This window comes from Carcharhinus amblyrhynchos, chromosome 10 (genome assembly GCF_965287045.1).
Source record: "Carcharhinus amblyrhynchos chromosome 10, sCarAmb.v2.hapA, whole genome shotgun sequence".
Classification (NCBI taxonomy): domain Eukaryota; kingdom Metazoa; phylum Chordata; class Chondrichthyes; order Carcharhiniformes; family Carcharhinidae; genus Carcharhinus; species Carcharhinus amblyrhynchos.
This window is the reverse complement of record NC_137333.1, coordinates 73,361,468-73,374,225: the sequence shown is the minus strand read 5'-3', so window position 1 is coordinate 73,374,225 and position 12,758 is coordinate 73,361,468. Positions and strand designations below refer to the sequence as shown.

Genomic DNA, 12,758 nt, shown 5'->3' with positions numbered 1-12,758 from the left:
TTGGCCTAGTTCCCAGTCATGGCTAAGCAGGAATAAGTAGTGCTGTGGTGACATCATGAAGGTAAGATTTTCTCTTGAGTTGGTAATGGAGCAGTGGGCCTGCACTCAGGTGGGAGATTTACAACATAAAAGATCTTCCAGACACTACATCAGTGTACCATTTCTGGATACTCTTGGACAACCTGAGGGGGTTGGCATTTCTACCGGTACTTCCTCCCCCCATAAAGGCAACATGCCTGAGAGGAGTTTCTGGTCTACCTCACGAATTGCACCATTGCAACCTCAGGCCACAACAAAATGTTTTCTTAAATTCTTTAATGGGAGAAGTGGACTTCATGGCTGGACCAGCATTTATTGCCCATTCCTAATTGTCCTTGAGGGACACGTAAGAGTCCGCAACGTTGAGGGCTTTTGTGAGTCATGTGAAGGACCCAGAGAAGCATCTCCCTCCTCCACCTTACGCACCCTTAGCACCTTAAAAGGTAGTTTTAGCAAGTAATTATTATCTATAGGTTTGCTTAATTTTTGAAGATTTTCTGGAAGTTTTAGTTTGCACTTCAGAAATCACTTCAGTGAAGTGATTTTGAGCTGCTGTGTTTTCTTTTGGTGGTTTGGACTGGCCTGTTCACATTATCATCACCACAATTTGGGACAGGACCTGAGTTGCTTGAGATTTGCTGATTTACAGCCCTTGCCAATTTGAAATGACTGTTGCAATTTCAAATTCCTAATGCTGAAACAGAAAAGCTTGGTTTTGTTGTAAAACTAATGTTTACAATTGTTTAATTCTATTTGTATTCTGTTGCTATAACTCTCGATAAAGTATAGTCTTCAAGCCATGATGAACAAAATCTAAGGCTTCATAAATAAATAAGCGTGACCTTATCACTTGCCCAAGGAAATTTACAGTGAGAGTTTCAGGTTTAGAGTGGATGGTGACCCATTTCTTGACCCTGGGATCATTTGTCATTATCTACTTAAATCAGTGATCTTAAGTTGCCTAGAGCAACTAAGCGGAATATGGCAGCATTCACTATCAGCTGCTATGGCAACAATCTTCCATCTCTAAAAATTGCATGGCTTCACTGGGCATAATTTTTAACTTTGAACTTTTAACTTTTGAAAATTTTGAGACATGTTTATCCACTTAATCAACTGAGTTAAGTTCAGTTTTGTTATAATCTATTATGCAAGTTTTACTGCTAGATTTGTGGAATATTAATGCAGATTAATAGCATTGTTATTTATAATAGTTTTTAAAATGTTAACCATGGGTCCCATGGAAAAAACCTGGACTAAAATAAATTATTTAAAATTCATGTTTGATCAGGCCTCAAAATCTTGCATGACTTTTAAAAAGCTGACTAGGAGACTTCTTAGGCAGAACCTTGGGGTTGAGATGGCTTGATTTCATTCTGGTTTGATGGGTTCTGAGATGGCTGACAAGTCCAATGTGCAATTTGGAGACTGCTACCTGTGGGACAGGTGGTGCTAGAAAGATTGGAGTTGTTTGGTATTTTGTGTGTTCCCTCTGACATCTTGACCTTACCTCTGCATGTTCCTGACAAAACCTCTCAATATGTTTGGCATTGTCCCAACTGAGCCTTCTCCATTTTGGTTGGTCACTTTGGTCATAAGAATAGAAAAGCAGAATATTTTTAAACGGTGTGAAACTTAAGTGTTGATGTTCAAAGAGAATTTGATATGCTTGTATAAAGAAAGCCGAAAGTTAGGTGCAGCAAGCAATTAGGAAGGCAAATGGCATGTTGAATTTTATTGCAAAGAGTTTGGAGTACAAGAATAAAGAAGTTGTGCTACAGTTGCACAAGGTTATCTTAAGACCACATCTGGAATACTATGTGCAGTTTACATCTCCATATTTAAGAAATTTATGCATTGGCATAGTGAGAGTTCACTAGATTGGTCCCTGGCATATGGGTGTTGTCCTATGATGAAAGGCTCATTAATTTGGATTTATATTCTCTGGAGTTTAGAAGAATGGGAGGCGATCAAATTGAAATCTACAAAATTCCGATGTGGTTTGATAGTGTAAATGCTGAAAGATTGTTTCTGCTGGATGGGGAGTCTAAAACTTGGGGCACATCTCAGGATAAAAGGCCAATTATTTAGGACTGAGAAGATGAGAAAATACTTCTGTCAAAGGGTTGTAAATCTTTGGAGTTCTTTACCCAAGAGAGTTGTGGATGCTCCAGTGTTGAAATGCATTTAAGGCTGGGATAGTTTTTTGTCATGCAGGGGGTAAGGGTTGTGGGGAGTGAGTGGGAAAATGGAGTTGAAGCCAAAGATCAGCCATGATTGTATTGACTGACAGTGAATCAGGCTCAATGGGCCATATGGTCTACTCCTGATCCTCTTTATGTTTTTGTGCCGCAAGCCACAATCTCCCATGAGTTGACTCGTATGTTTGACCCTCTTCAGGGATGTTTTGAGTGCATGGCTGAAGTGTTCCCACTGTCCTCTTGAAAGTATCCAAGAGTCCCAAGTTGAGAAACTACTTCCAAGGTCTTCTATCAGCCATGTGAACTTCATGTCCCACTTTCAAAGCTGATTTTGAGCCATTAGCACTTCAGTGCTGGGCATGTTGGCAGGAGAGGACACTGCTGTTGGACCATCCTTCTTGACACCAAATTTGGAGGATCTCGCAAAGGTACAGGTTATAAGTTGCCCAAGTGTCCAAAGCGCATAGGAGTGTGGAGACCATTGCTGCCAGGTAAACCATAACCTTAGTCTCTGGTTTGAGATCCTGATCCTCAAATACCCTTTTTCTCATTCAGCCGAAGACTAATGATAAATATTTTTGTCTATGTCTGCCTCCACGAAGAGGAGGCTCCCAAATACAAAAATGGTCCACATTTACCATATATCACTGTTGACTTTAGTTGATGAGAGAGGTGTTTTGCTGCAGAAGCTGCGTAAAAGAGGACTTTAGTTTCCTTGGTTTTCAGTGAAAGGTCATTTTATCGTATGCTTCAGAGAAGGAGTCAACAATAACCTGGAGCTCAGTTTCTGACTGAGTGCATGCACTGAAGATCTATGATTGAGATTGGAATGGTTTTGGTTTTGGATTGAAGACGGCATGTGTTGAAGAATTTCCGATCTGTTCACCCCTGTGGGTAATTTGCTGAGGGTGAAGTGTGGTACTGCGGTGAGGAAAATGAAGAAGAGATTTTGTGCAATGACACAGCCTTGTTTGACCCCAGTTTTCACTGATGCATTCTGCTGGTGAGGATCACAGCTTATAGATCATTGTGGAGTAGGTGGAAATGATAAATTTTTGAAGGCAGCCAAAGTTGAGGAGGATGCTCCACAGGATTTCACAGACAAAAGCTTTTTGAGGTCAGGAAAGGCCATGTGGTGCTGTTCCTTGCATTTTTCTTGAATTTGTCATGCAGTGAAAATCATATCTATGGTGCATCTCGATGGGTGAAAGCAGCACTGTGATTCTGGAAGAAGTCAGGGAGACTCTTCTATAGTAACCACAATCATACTTGTCTCTTTTCTTGAATATAGTCATGATCACAACGTCACTGAGATTCCCCAGCAAGCACTCTTCCCAGATGAGAGACGTTAGGTTGCGCAGCTGTGCGAGGAGTATATCTCCACCATGTTTTAGAATTTCAGCAGAGGCTCTGTCTTCTCCAGGAGCTATGTTGTTTTTTGGCTGTTAAATGGCTTTTCCAGCTTTGCTCTGAACTGGGGATGAATCACCAAGTCCGCCGCCAATCAACTGTTTTTCTGTCCTGAAACAATTTGTAAAAATCCCGTATCTGCATTCAAAGTAAGAAAAGCTTGTGTTAATTTAGCACATCTCCCAGAAACATTTTAGAGAGCTTCATGTATAATAAATTACTTAGAAAATATACTGACTTTTGGTATTTAAATAAATGTGACATTCATCTGCACAAGGTTCCTTTAACGATCCCCTTTGAGACTGATAACTAAAAAATATTTTGAATTCCTAATGACTGATTCAAATGATCTCATGTTCTAAAACTTTCTGTAGTAAGCACACTAAAAGCAACATTGACCAAATATTAGTTGGCAACTAATGTACTGAACTACAGAAAAGATGTCCTTTTTGCTAACACATGTGGCATTTATATGTTACACAGAATTGCAGCCTTTACAGGAACCAGTCTGAAGATGAGAGCAACTTCAAACAGGCTTGCTTCTCCTCTCTGACTGTGTCACAACATCCATTATTCATCAGAAGTCATTTTCTTCAGTTTTCTGAGAATCCCTAACTGACTTTCATTAGCAAAATCCACTCCTGTGACTCTTCTTCCATTCCATATCAGGGCAAATTTCCCAATATCCTTAAATCTCCATCTCTTCAACCAAAGAATCCATTCCCATCACATTGCCTGATGATTGACGAAAAACATTTTTTTTCCTCTGCTACTCACAGGAGCTGCTGTTTTCCTATGCATCTTTCTCTCTCGGATACACTTTCTCGATTCAGGGTCTCTGAGTCAGTAAGTCAGGCAATGGTAAGGTCAGCTGCTTTTTCCTCTGCCTCATGGTGCTAAAAAGTGGCATCTTACTTTCAATAGGGCTTGAACTGGGTTGCTGTTCAATGACAGGTCACATGGGCTTATTGCCAGAGAAAACAAGTTAAGAACAAATGTCCCTCTCCACTACAGTACCTTGAATTAAAGGAGACAGTTTAAAACATAACCATCTTATAAAACTTCACACTTGTAACTTTCCACAATGAGGTGATTTGAACAGATTTGCAGGATGTTCATTTGAGGAAGAATGTTAGCCATGGCATCCAGATAATTTCTTTATCTTCAGTAGTTCTGAGAAACCTCTGAAGTCTATTCCAAACACTAGAACAGGCGGACCTTGATTTAATGTATAGGACAGAATGTCTAACTATTTAACACTCCCTCAGTGTTGCACCAAATTGTCATTCTAGCTGGTAAATGGCCCCTCATTGTAAACATTCTAGTGGACCAGTATTTGGGACTTATTCTTGGAGAGTCTGATCAGCATGAATGTATAGCATCAGTACTTGGTGTTAAAATTTTTCTTGGCGTCCGAGCAATTAAAATGTCTCATCACTAATGAAATTGGCGAAGGTAGAAGATTCCTTATACCTAATTGATTTCAAACTTCAGTAGAACCAGTCTGATCATCAAGGCATCTGATTGACTAATTCAAAAAACTGTCTTGGTCTCCTACAAGCCTACTAAAAACTTCAGCTGTTGAAAACTGGCTGTGTCAGTAAATTTGACAAAACAGAGTACTTTAGTGCATCATTTTTGCCTTGTTTTTTGCTACGCTTTTAGATATAGTGAGTGATTAATTGATTAAAGATGCTTTCTTTAGTTCCTTGTTGGCTAGTTCAACCTTAACCACGGAGCTCAGTCCTTTGAATTTGTCCACATTGAACTTATGTTGTTAATGATTGACTAGTTCAAATGCAAGCATCATCAAGATCTCTGTAGCGTTTTGGCTGCTTCTGCTGAGTCACCACTTCTAGCTTTCACATTAAATTACTTTACACTCTAACTGAAACTCTGGTTCATTTATGTGTACCAGGACCAAGAGCGTTCACAGCTTGGATCCCTGGTTCACCATAGCTTCATTTGCCTGAGTGAAAGATATTTCACATTAATTGTACTTATTGTTATTAATATTTCTCTAGTGCTAAGTATGTCATTTTTGGTTTATCCAGTCTCCTATTTAGTACTATAATCTTTCGAAACAAAGTTTTAAATTTAAAGTGTAGCCTGACAGACACTGATACTTTAACCTCTTACAGCATTCTAGGAATTCATAGTAAGGAGCAGCAAGTACAGATCTGAATTGAAGGTTGCAAAAATATCTATGCTTTTGGACCCTTACAGTGTAAAAGTTCTGAGGAAGATAGGTGGATTTGAATCATTAACTCTCTTTTTCCTTCCATAGATGCAGCCAGACCTATTGAGTTTTCCCACTTTGTTTTTATTTCAAATATAGTACCCTTGTTTTTTAAAAAATCTACTTTAATCTGAATCTTGACTTCATGCGAGGATTTGCTGTTTGCCACGTCAAAAAAATGTGCTTTACATCCAGTTCAGTGCTGCATGAGCCAGCACAGGTATTTATAACACATTTATTAGTTAATCCAAGTCATATATCTGCTTTCCCATATGAATGGTGAACTGCTGAAGTTGCAGCAAGTTTAAATGTAAACGGTTCACTATTTAATTGGGCTAAGTCCTGCACTTCACAGAGGAGAATGTTAGCGGCATAGTAGCTCCAGGCAAGGGCGAGTCCATTTTACTATGAGAACCTAGACTCTGATCTAATAAGGATGCAATTCAAAATGAGCCACAGTAGTCCCAATTTGTGTAATTGCTATGTTGGATCAGTTACCACAAAAGCTGCCTTTATAATTCACTGAAAAGAAAAAGAAACATCTGAAAATGCCTTGGTGCCTGGTTGAAATAACACATTGAGGAAACTGTTTCAGTTATGGAGCTGTATAATTGCTAACTAACTCTCACTAACTTAAAAGCTTTCCCTGCTGTGTTTGAGGTATGCTGTTAGTTGTGGTTAGGGAAGAGGAAACACAATATTATGATGCTGGCAAGTTTACAAATGTGAAGTATTCACTTCAAAAGCTGACTGCTGACAAACCACGTTATTATAAAGCTTTGTTCTTGTGGAATGGCACCAGTTTATTCTGTTCAGATATATCCAAAGTAGGGAACAATTTTAATTTGAATGCATAATGTTAACTACTTGGTGTTGACATTATGGATTAAGTTCTTGCTCAACCTCTGAAATGAATGAGTCCTCAATATTTATGGTCAGCTTTGGTGGTGTGATGGGTAAGCTTCTATAACAGCTTGGGTTTATGTTAATATAGTAAAGTACCCTGATGTACTTGCCTAACATGTACGTCATCAAAGCTTATATTGTAGGGGTGGCACAACCCTACAATACAAACAGCACCAGAGGCCTGTGTTCAATTCCAGCCTCGGGTCACTGTCTGTGTGGAGTATGCATGTTCTCCCTGTGTTTGCGTGGGTTCCCTCCAGGTGTTCCAGTTTCCTCCCACATTCCAAGAATGTGCAGGTTAGATTGATTGGCCATGCTAAAATTGACTCTAGTGTTAGGGGGATGAGCAGGGTTATGGGAATAAGGCCTGGGTAGGATTGTAGTGAGTACAGACTCGATGCGCTGAATGGCCTCCTTCTGTACTGTAGCTATTCGATAATTGTTCACAGGGAAAAGAGCAGTCAGCTGTGTATTTTCCAAACTGGTGTGCTTGGAAGTATGGGCAGTCTTTTATATTTGCTCACTTCACACCACCAGCAATATGCAGTGGATGGAAAATGATGGCTCTGGAATCAGACAGGTGGAAATTTAAATTAAATATTCACTTGCACCATTTTTCAATGTTTTGTTGTATGGGTATCAATTTTAAGTGACAGTGATCTAAAATGTACCTTCAGGTTTGCTAAGTATGCTGCGGTTGACAAACTTTATTTCAAGAGTAAAGTAAATAAGCTAATTCTGCAATTTGTGGTGATTCCCGTTCTCAAAATATATCAGTCAGACTTCCTTTTAAAGTTTCAGTGAATCCCAGTTCAGCTGCTTTAGTAGTCAATTTGACATACCCCTAGTTTTGAGTTTTCCGATTCTCAGATTTGAGAGTTTTGTATTTTTTTTAGCCCTATACTTGTCATTCATGTTAAGTATCTTTGTTTTAACCTTACTGATGCTTTTCACTATTTCAAAGATCAATATGAAGTTTCTCCTCAGTTTTGACTTTTCTTTGAAAATAAGTTTAATTATTTGAGATAATTTTTCATAACTTGGTACTGAATACTTTAATCACCTGGTCGTTCTTTTGAAGCCGTTCTGTTGAAATAAAGTGTCTGAAACTGCCTATCATACTCAGCAATTAGTTTCACTGTTAATATGTAAATTATACAGTAATATGTCTAATGACTTTTTCTGATGAAATTTAATAAGGTTTGGGAATTATAACACTGTGATCAATGGAAAAGAGGCTGAGGGAGTAATTAGAATGAGGTCGTTTCCACTCAGTCCCCATCAATGATTTTGTTGATGAACAAGGCTCCCTCTGGATTCTGACAAAAACCTCATTATTAAATGTAAATCAGGATCATATGGTATATGTATCAATGCATTGTCCTTTCGCACGATTATAACCTGATCAGTGAGCTGAAACCTTTCTGTATACTCATCTGAAAAGACCTTGCATGGTTTGGTTATCTTAAATATGAGGAGGTATGGGCTAATAACATAAAACCGCATTAATATTGGCATAAAATTGACCATTGCCCAGTGACTGGTAAAACTTGTATTGCTGTAGAAGGGTTAAACAGTCTAAATCATGATGGATCACAATTTCTGCTTTTTTATTTTTGTAACAAAATCTTTTTGTTAATACCTGAAATCTGTCCTCATTGTTAGTGTAGATTAAGCAAAATATTGCTGATTTTTCCTGCATATAAAAGGAAACAGACTTGCCTGTTTCTGTGCTAAGAGCTGATGATCTCATAGGTGCAGTGAATTCAGGAACTTTGGGCCACTCCTTTAAATAGACAGAAATTGCAGTGATTTTTATTTTATTCATTCACTAGACATAATTATTGTTAGCAAAAATCAGGATTTTTTTTATCCATTCCAGCTAGTGCTGAGATACCGGTTCGTGTAGTGAAGATATACTCACTGTTGTTAATTAGGGAGTTCCAACATTTTGAGTAAGAAAGGATGAAGAATGGTGATAAACTCCCCACCATCTTAACTTGAGAATCTAAGAGGTGATGATGTTTCCATGCACCTGCTGCCCTTGTTCATTTAGATAAAGTTTGCAGGTTTTGGATGCTGTTGAAGAAACTTTGGAAATTTGCTGCAGTGTATCTTGTAGATGATAAATCTATAGCTACAGTGCACCTGTAGTATGAGGAGTGAAAGTTTAAGGTGATGGATGAGGTGCCAACTGCATTGTCTTGGACAGTGTTGAGCTGTTTTGAGTGGTGTTGGAGCTGCACTCACCCAGGTAAGTGGACAGTACTCATTACCCTCCTGACTTGCACCTTGTAGATGGTGGAAAGACGTTGGGGTGTCAGATGAGTCACTTATCACAGAACACCCAGCCTTTGACCTGCTCTTGTAGATGCAGTGTTTACATGGTTGGTTTCAGTTAGATATTTCGTCACAGATGACTTTGAAGATGTTGGGGATGGGGGTTTCAACAATGGTAATAAGTGCTCATATGGAAAAATGTATACACGGAGATAATTTTGATAAGCATAAAAACCCAGAATCAATGGAAACAAATGATTATTTTAAAGAAGAATTGTCTTCCTGAAGAAGGAGTTGGCGTTTCCTATCAAAAAATTATAATTGATGTTCTTTCTCAAACTTGAATTTAACATAGTTTTTAAGGTGACTGATACCAATGTAATCAATGTAACAACTGAAAACCTTATTACTATACTTTTTAAAACTATTGATGTTGAAAAACTTTGGTTAGACCATCTGGGATGAAAATATGGTAAGTTTTTTTTCACTAAATTAGTAGTGTTTATTTAATTAGTAATTAATCAACAGCACTATAAACATTTTGGCAAGTCAAAGCTTCATATTATTATCATGAATTCCATGATGATCCATGTACTGGGAAAAAAACTTTATTTCCTTTTGTGAAATGTTGGTTGGGAAGTATTCTCAGAGGATTAACTGGTTGTGACATTAAGTACCAAGAAATGCCCATGTGCCATGGGGGCGAATGGCTAAGAAGCCGCGGAGTAAATAGAATGCTAATTGCAATGGCGTTGGGTCACCCTGTGTTTTCTGAACACTGAGAGAAAAACAAGTAAAGATGTTTCCAAGTGGAACAGTTTTCTGTTTGCCAATCTTCAAGAGAATCCTGGTGTTGAAGCAGTCTGGAGCAGAGACTGTTACTGTGGTAAACAATTAGAAAGAGCAGAGAGCTGGAGACAGGACAATAGATTGGGCAAGACTGTGGTGAACTGAGTGAGAGAGAGTTCATAAACGTGGGTCTTGTCAGTTGAAACTGTGTCCTTGGACTTGCGATAGAATATAGCTGCTGGTGAATCTGACTTACAGGCTGAAAGAATTGACTGGAAAGTGAGACCCCCTACATAACAGAGGCTAAGTTAGAAAGAACATAAGATTACATGTGGTCCCATATTTGTGCAGGAAATGGGTGCTTGTAGATGTGTGCAGCATATCTTTTGCTGATTATTGAAATAACTTTATTTGAAAAACGCTTCACCCGTAAAGTAAATGATATTGCTTTCAGTTGGCTTGTTACAGTATGTGTTGTAAAAAGTGAAATCTTGCCCAGTGGTTTTCTTTCTGTTCACATCTTGGGGAATCTTTTCGTTTTTTTAAAAGGTTATCAGTCTCCATGGGGATCATAATAAAAGCTTTTAAAGTAACCAATGATGGAGTTAGCTGCTGATAATAAGTATTTGACATGTTTTCAATTGTTTGTTGTTATATTTCATATGAAGTGGATAATGAACTTCTCAAAATGAAATTGTTTGTCTTGTCTTAGCATGTGATAAGTATGCAGTGGATATTTCCTATTTAATGGCCCACTTACTGCAAGCTATAAAGAATGAGGTACTGATAGTGTATCAGAATGACCTGACCTTATTGACCTTTCAGTAGTGCAGGCAATATAGATACACACTTGGGCCAGCTTGTTTACATTGCCTTCCTAACACTTTTGAAAAGGGCTTGCTGACAAGAATGAGATTTAAAGAATTGGTATGTTTAAAGATAGGCCTAGGGAAAATACTTCTTATTCTAAGTACTTTCCCATTTTAGAGTGAAAAGCAAGTATACAGAATGTTTGTCACGTACTTGATTTAAATATAGTAAACTTGGGTAGTGCTTCTTTCTTCCTTATAACTAGATCTTGATAATGTCAAAAGAACTATTCAAGCCATGTCAAAAGTGACAAAAGTTTATTGCTAAAAGAAAATGATTGATCAGGGATGAAATTGCACTTGAGAAGTAGAACAGAGTACAACTGAAGTTGATCTTCAAAGGAAATGATTTATATTAGAGATTATTTTAATAGGTATTATAAACAAAGTTGAGTAATTCTGTAATTATCATGTTTTATTTGCAGACATGCTTCAGAAGAAACCTTCAATGGATGACTTTGTTGATGCCTTGGTGTCAGACCTGGATTTAAACTTTGAAACATTCTTCATGGACTCTGAGTAACTTAAGATACAAGTCTGCGAGATGTTTGAATTACATCAGCATTTACATGTGTGTGCATGTGTGTGTTTGTATATATTGTGATTTATAAACATAATTCCAATTAACATATTTTGTATTGTTTGGAACCTAATTTAACTGTTTTAGTTTTCGTTTAAGTACATGTTCCTTTTGGAATACCAGTTTCTCAATTTTATTGAAAACAAAAGGTGGATGAGTGTTTTTAATATTTCTGAATTTTATTTTTTTGAAACAGGAAAACTTTGCATTCTGGATAATGCGATGTATTATTACCTTTTTGCAGATTAAAATTAGTTCACCTGTGAACATCAGTAAATGCTGGGATCACTTTATTCTGGTTATATTTGTTGCTTACTGTAATAATGTTGTTGAATGAATATTGCACGACTTCTTGCACAATCTACATTGTCACCACGGATTGATGGGGTGAATACTATGGATTCTCGGGGTCAGTATCAAACTGGATGCAAACAGATATTCTGGTTTAGGATCATCAAACAAATAAGGCTAAACAGTCTTTCCAAATCTTCAAACCCATTGACAGTCAGTCAGCAGACTAATGAGTAGAGAATGAGAGCGCTGATAGAAATTCAATGAGGTACAGCTTGGGTATCCCACATTAATTTCTCCCCAGAGAAATTGTAACAAAACATTCTATGTAATTATTTTCTCTGTAAATTCCAGTTACAACTTTGAAGTGATGTCCATTTTAACAACTTTTAATGGACATAATGAGCGTCATACAGTTCATAGTGCAGCTATAAATTAATTGTTTGAAAACTTTAACCTTTTAGATTTGGATGTACAGTTTTGTACCTCATCTAAAGTTAATAGCAGATCAGAAATATATTTTCTTTAATGCCCTTGAAGTACATCTGATTGCATGTGTTTAAACTTGTGTTTTTTCTTTCTTGATACTACATTGTCTATCTGTACCTGTATGGTATTAGTTGCTGTTTGTGTATCTTACAGTGACAGATTATGTGCATAATTTATGGCATCCCACTGATCTATCTTGCCTATTTTGTACAAATGAAAACAACTCATTCTGTTAAATTTACACCACATGCAGTTGAAGTTTATTCTAGTTTCTGGGGCAATCACTTGCTGAACAGACAGGTGAAAATGTTGCGACATTGCAGGTAGAATTTCTGCGTCTGGTTTGTTTTATTCTGCAGTACTTTTATTTCCATGTTAGGACAGTGACAACCTCTGAGATCAGGTACTGTGTCAGCATAGAGACTAGACAGACTGTTTTCTTCTCAACACAAAGAACACATTGAATGGCGAAGCAGACTTAGTGAGCCTAAAGGCCTACCTCTACTCTTGCATCTTGTGATCTGTCTGCATTTCCTTTGATTCCCTGATCCCGTGGATTGTTCAAGGCTGTGCCTTAAGCTCTAGAATTTCCCTCCCAAATTTCTCTGCTGTACTTCTCTCATCTTTAAAATTCTCCTTAAAACCTATGTCCTTTTACCAATATC

General features: G+C 37.7%; 1 protein-coding gene across 1 annotated transcript in view; it reads left to right on the top strand.

The window, feature by feature from the left end:
- Positions 1-12,525, top strand: part of mipepa (mitochondrial intermediate peptidase a) — a 141,963-nt gene extending 129,438 nt beyond the window's left edge. Inside the window, exon 19 of the mRNA XM_080197342.1 lies at positions 11,159-12,525. Within this exon, the coding sequence (XP_080053468.1) occupies positions 11,159-11,256 (98 nt within the window). The 3' untranslated portion in view covers positions 11,257-12,525. The remainder of the gene's footprint in view (positions 1-11,158) is intronic.
- The last annotated feature ends 233 nt before the right edge of the window (positions 12,526-12,758 follow it).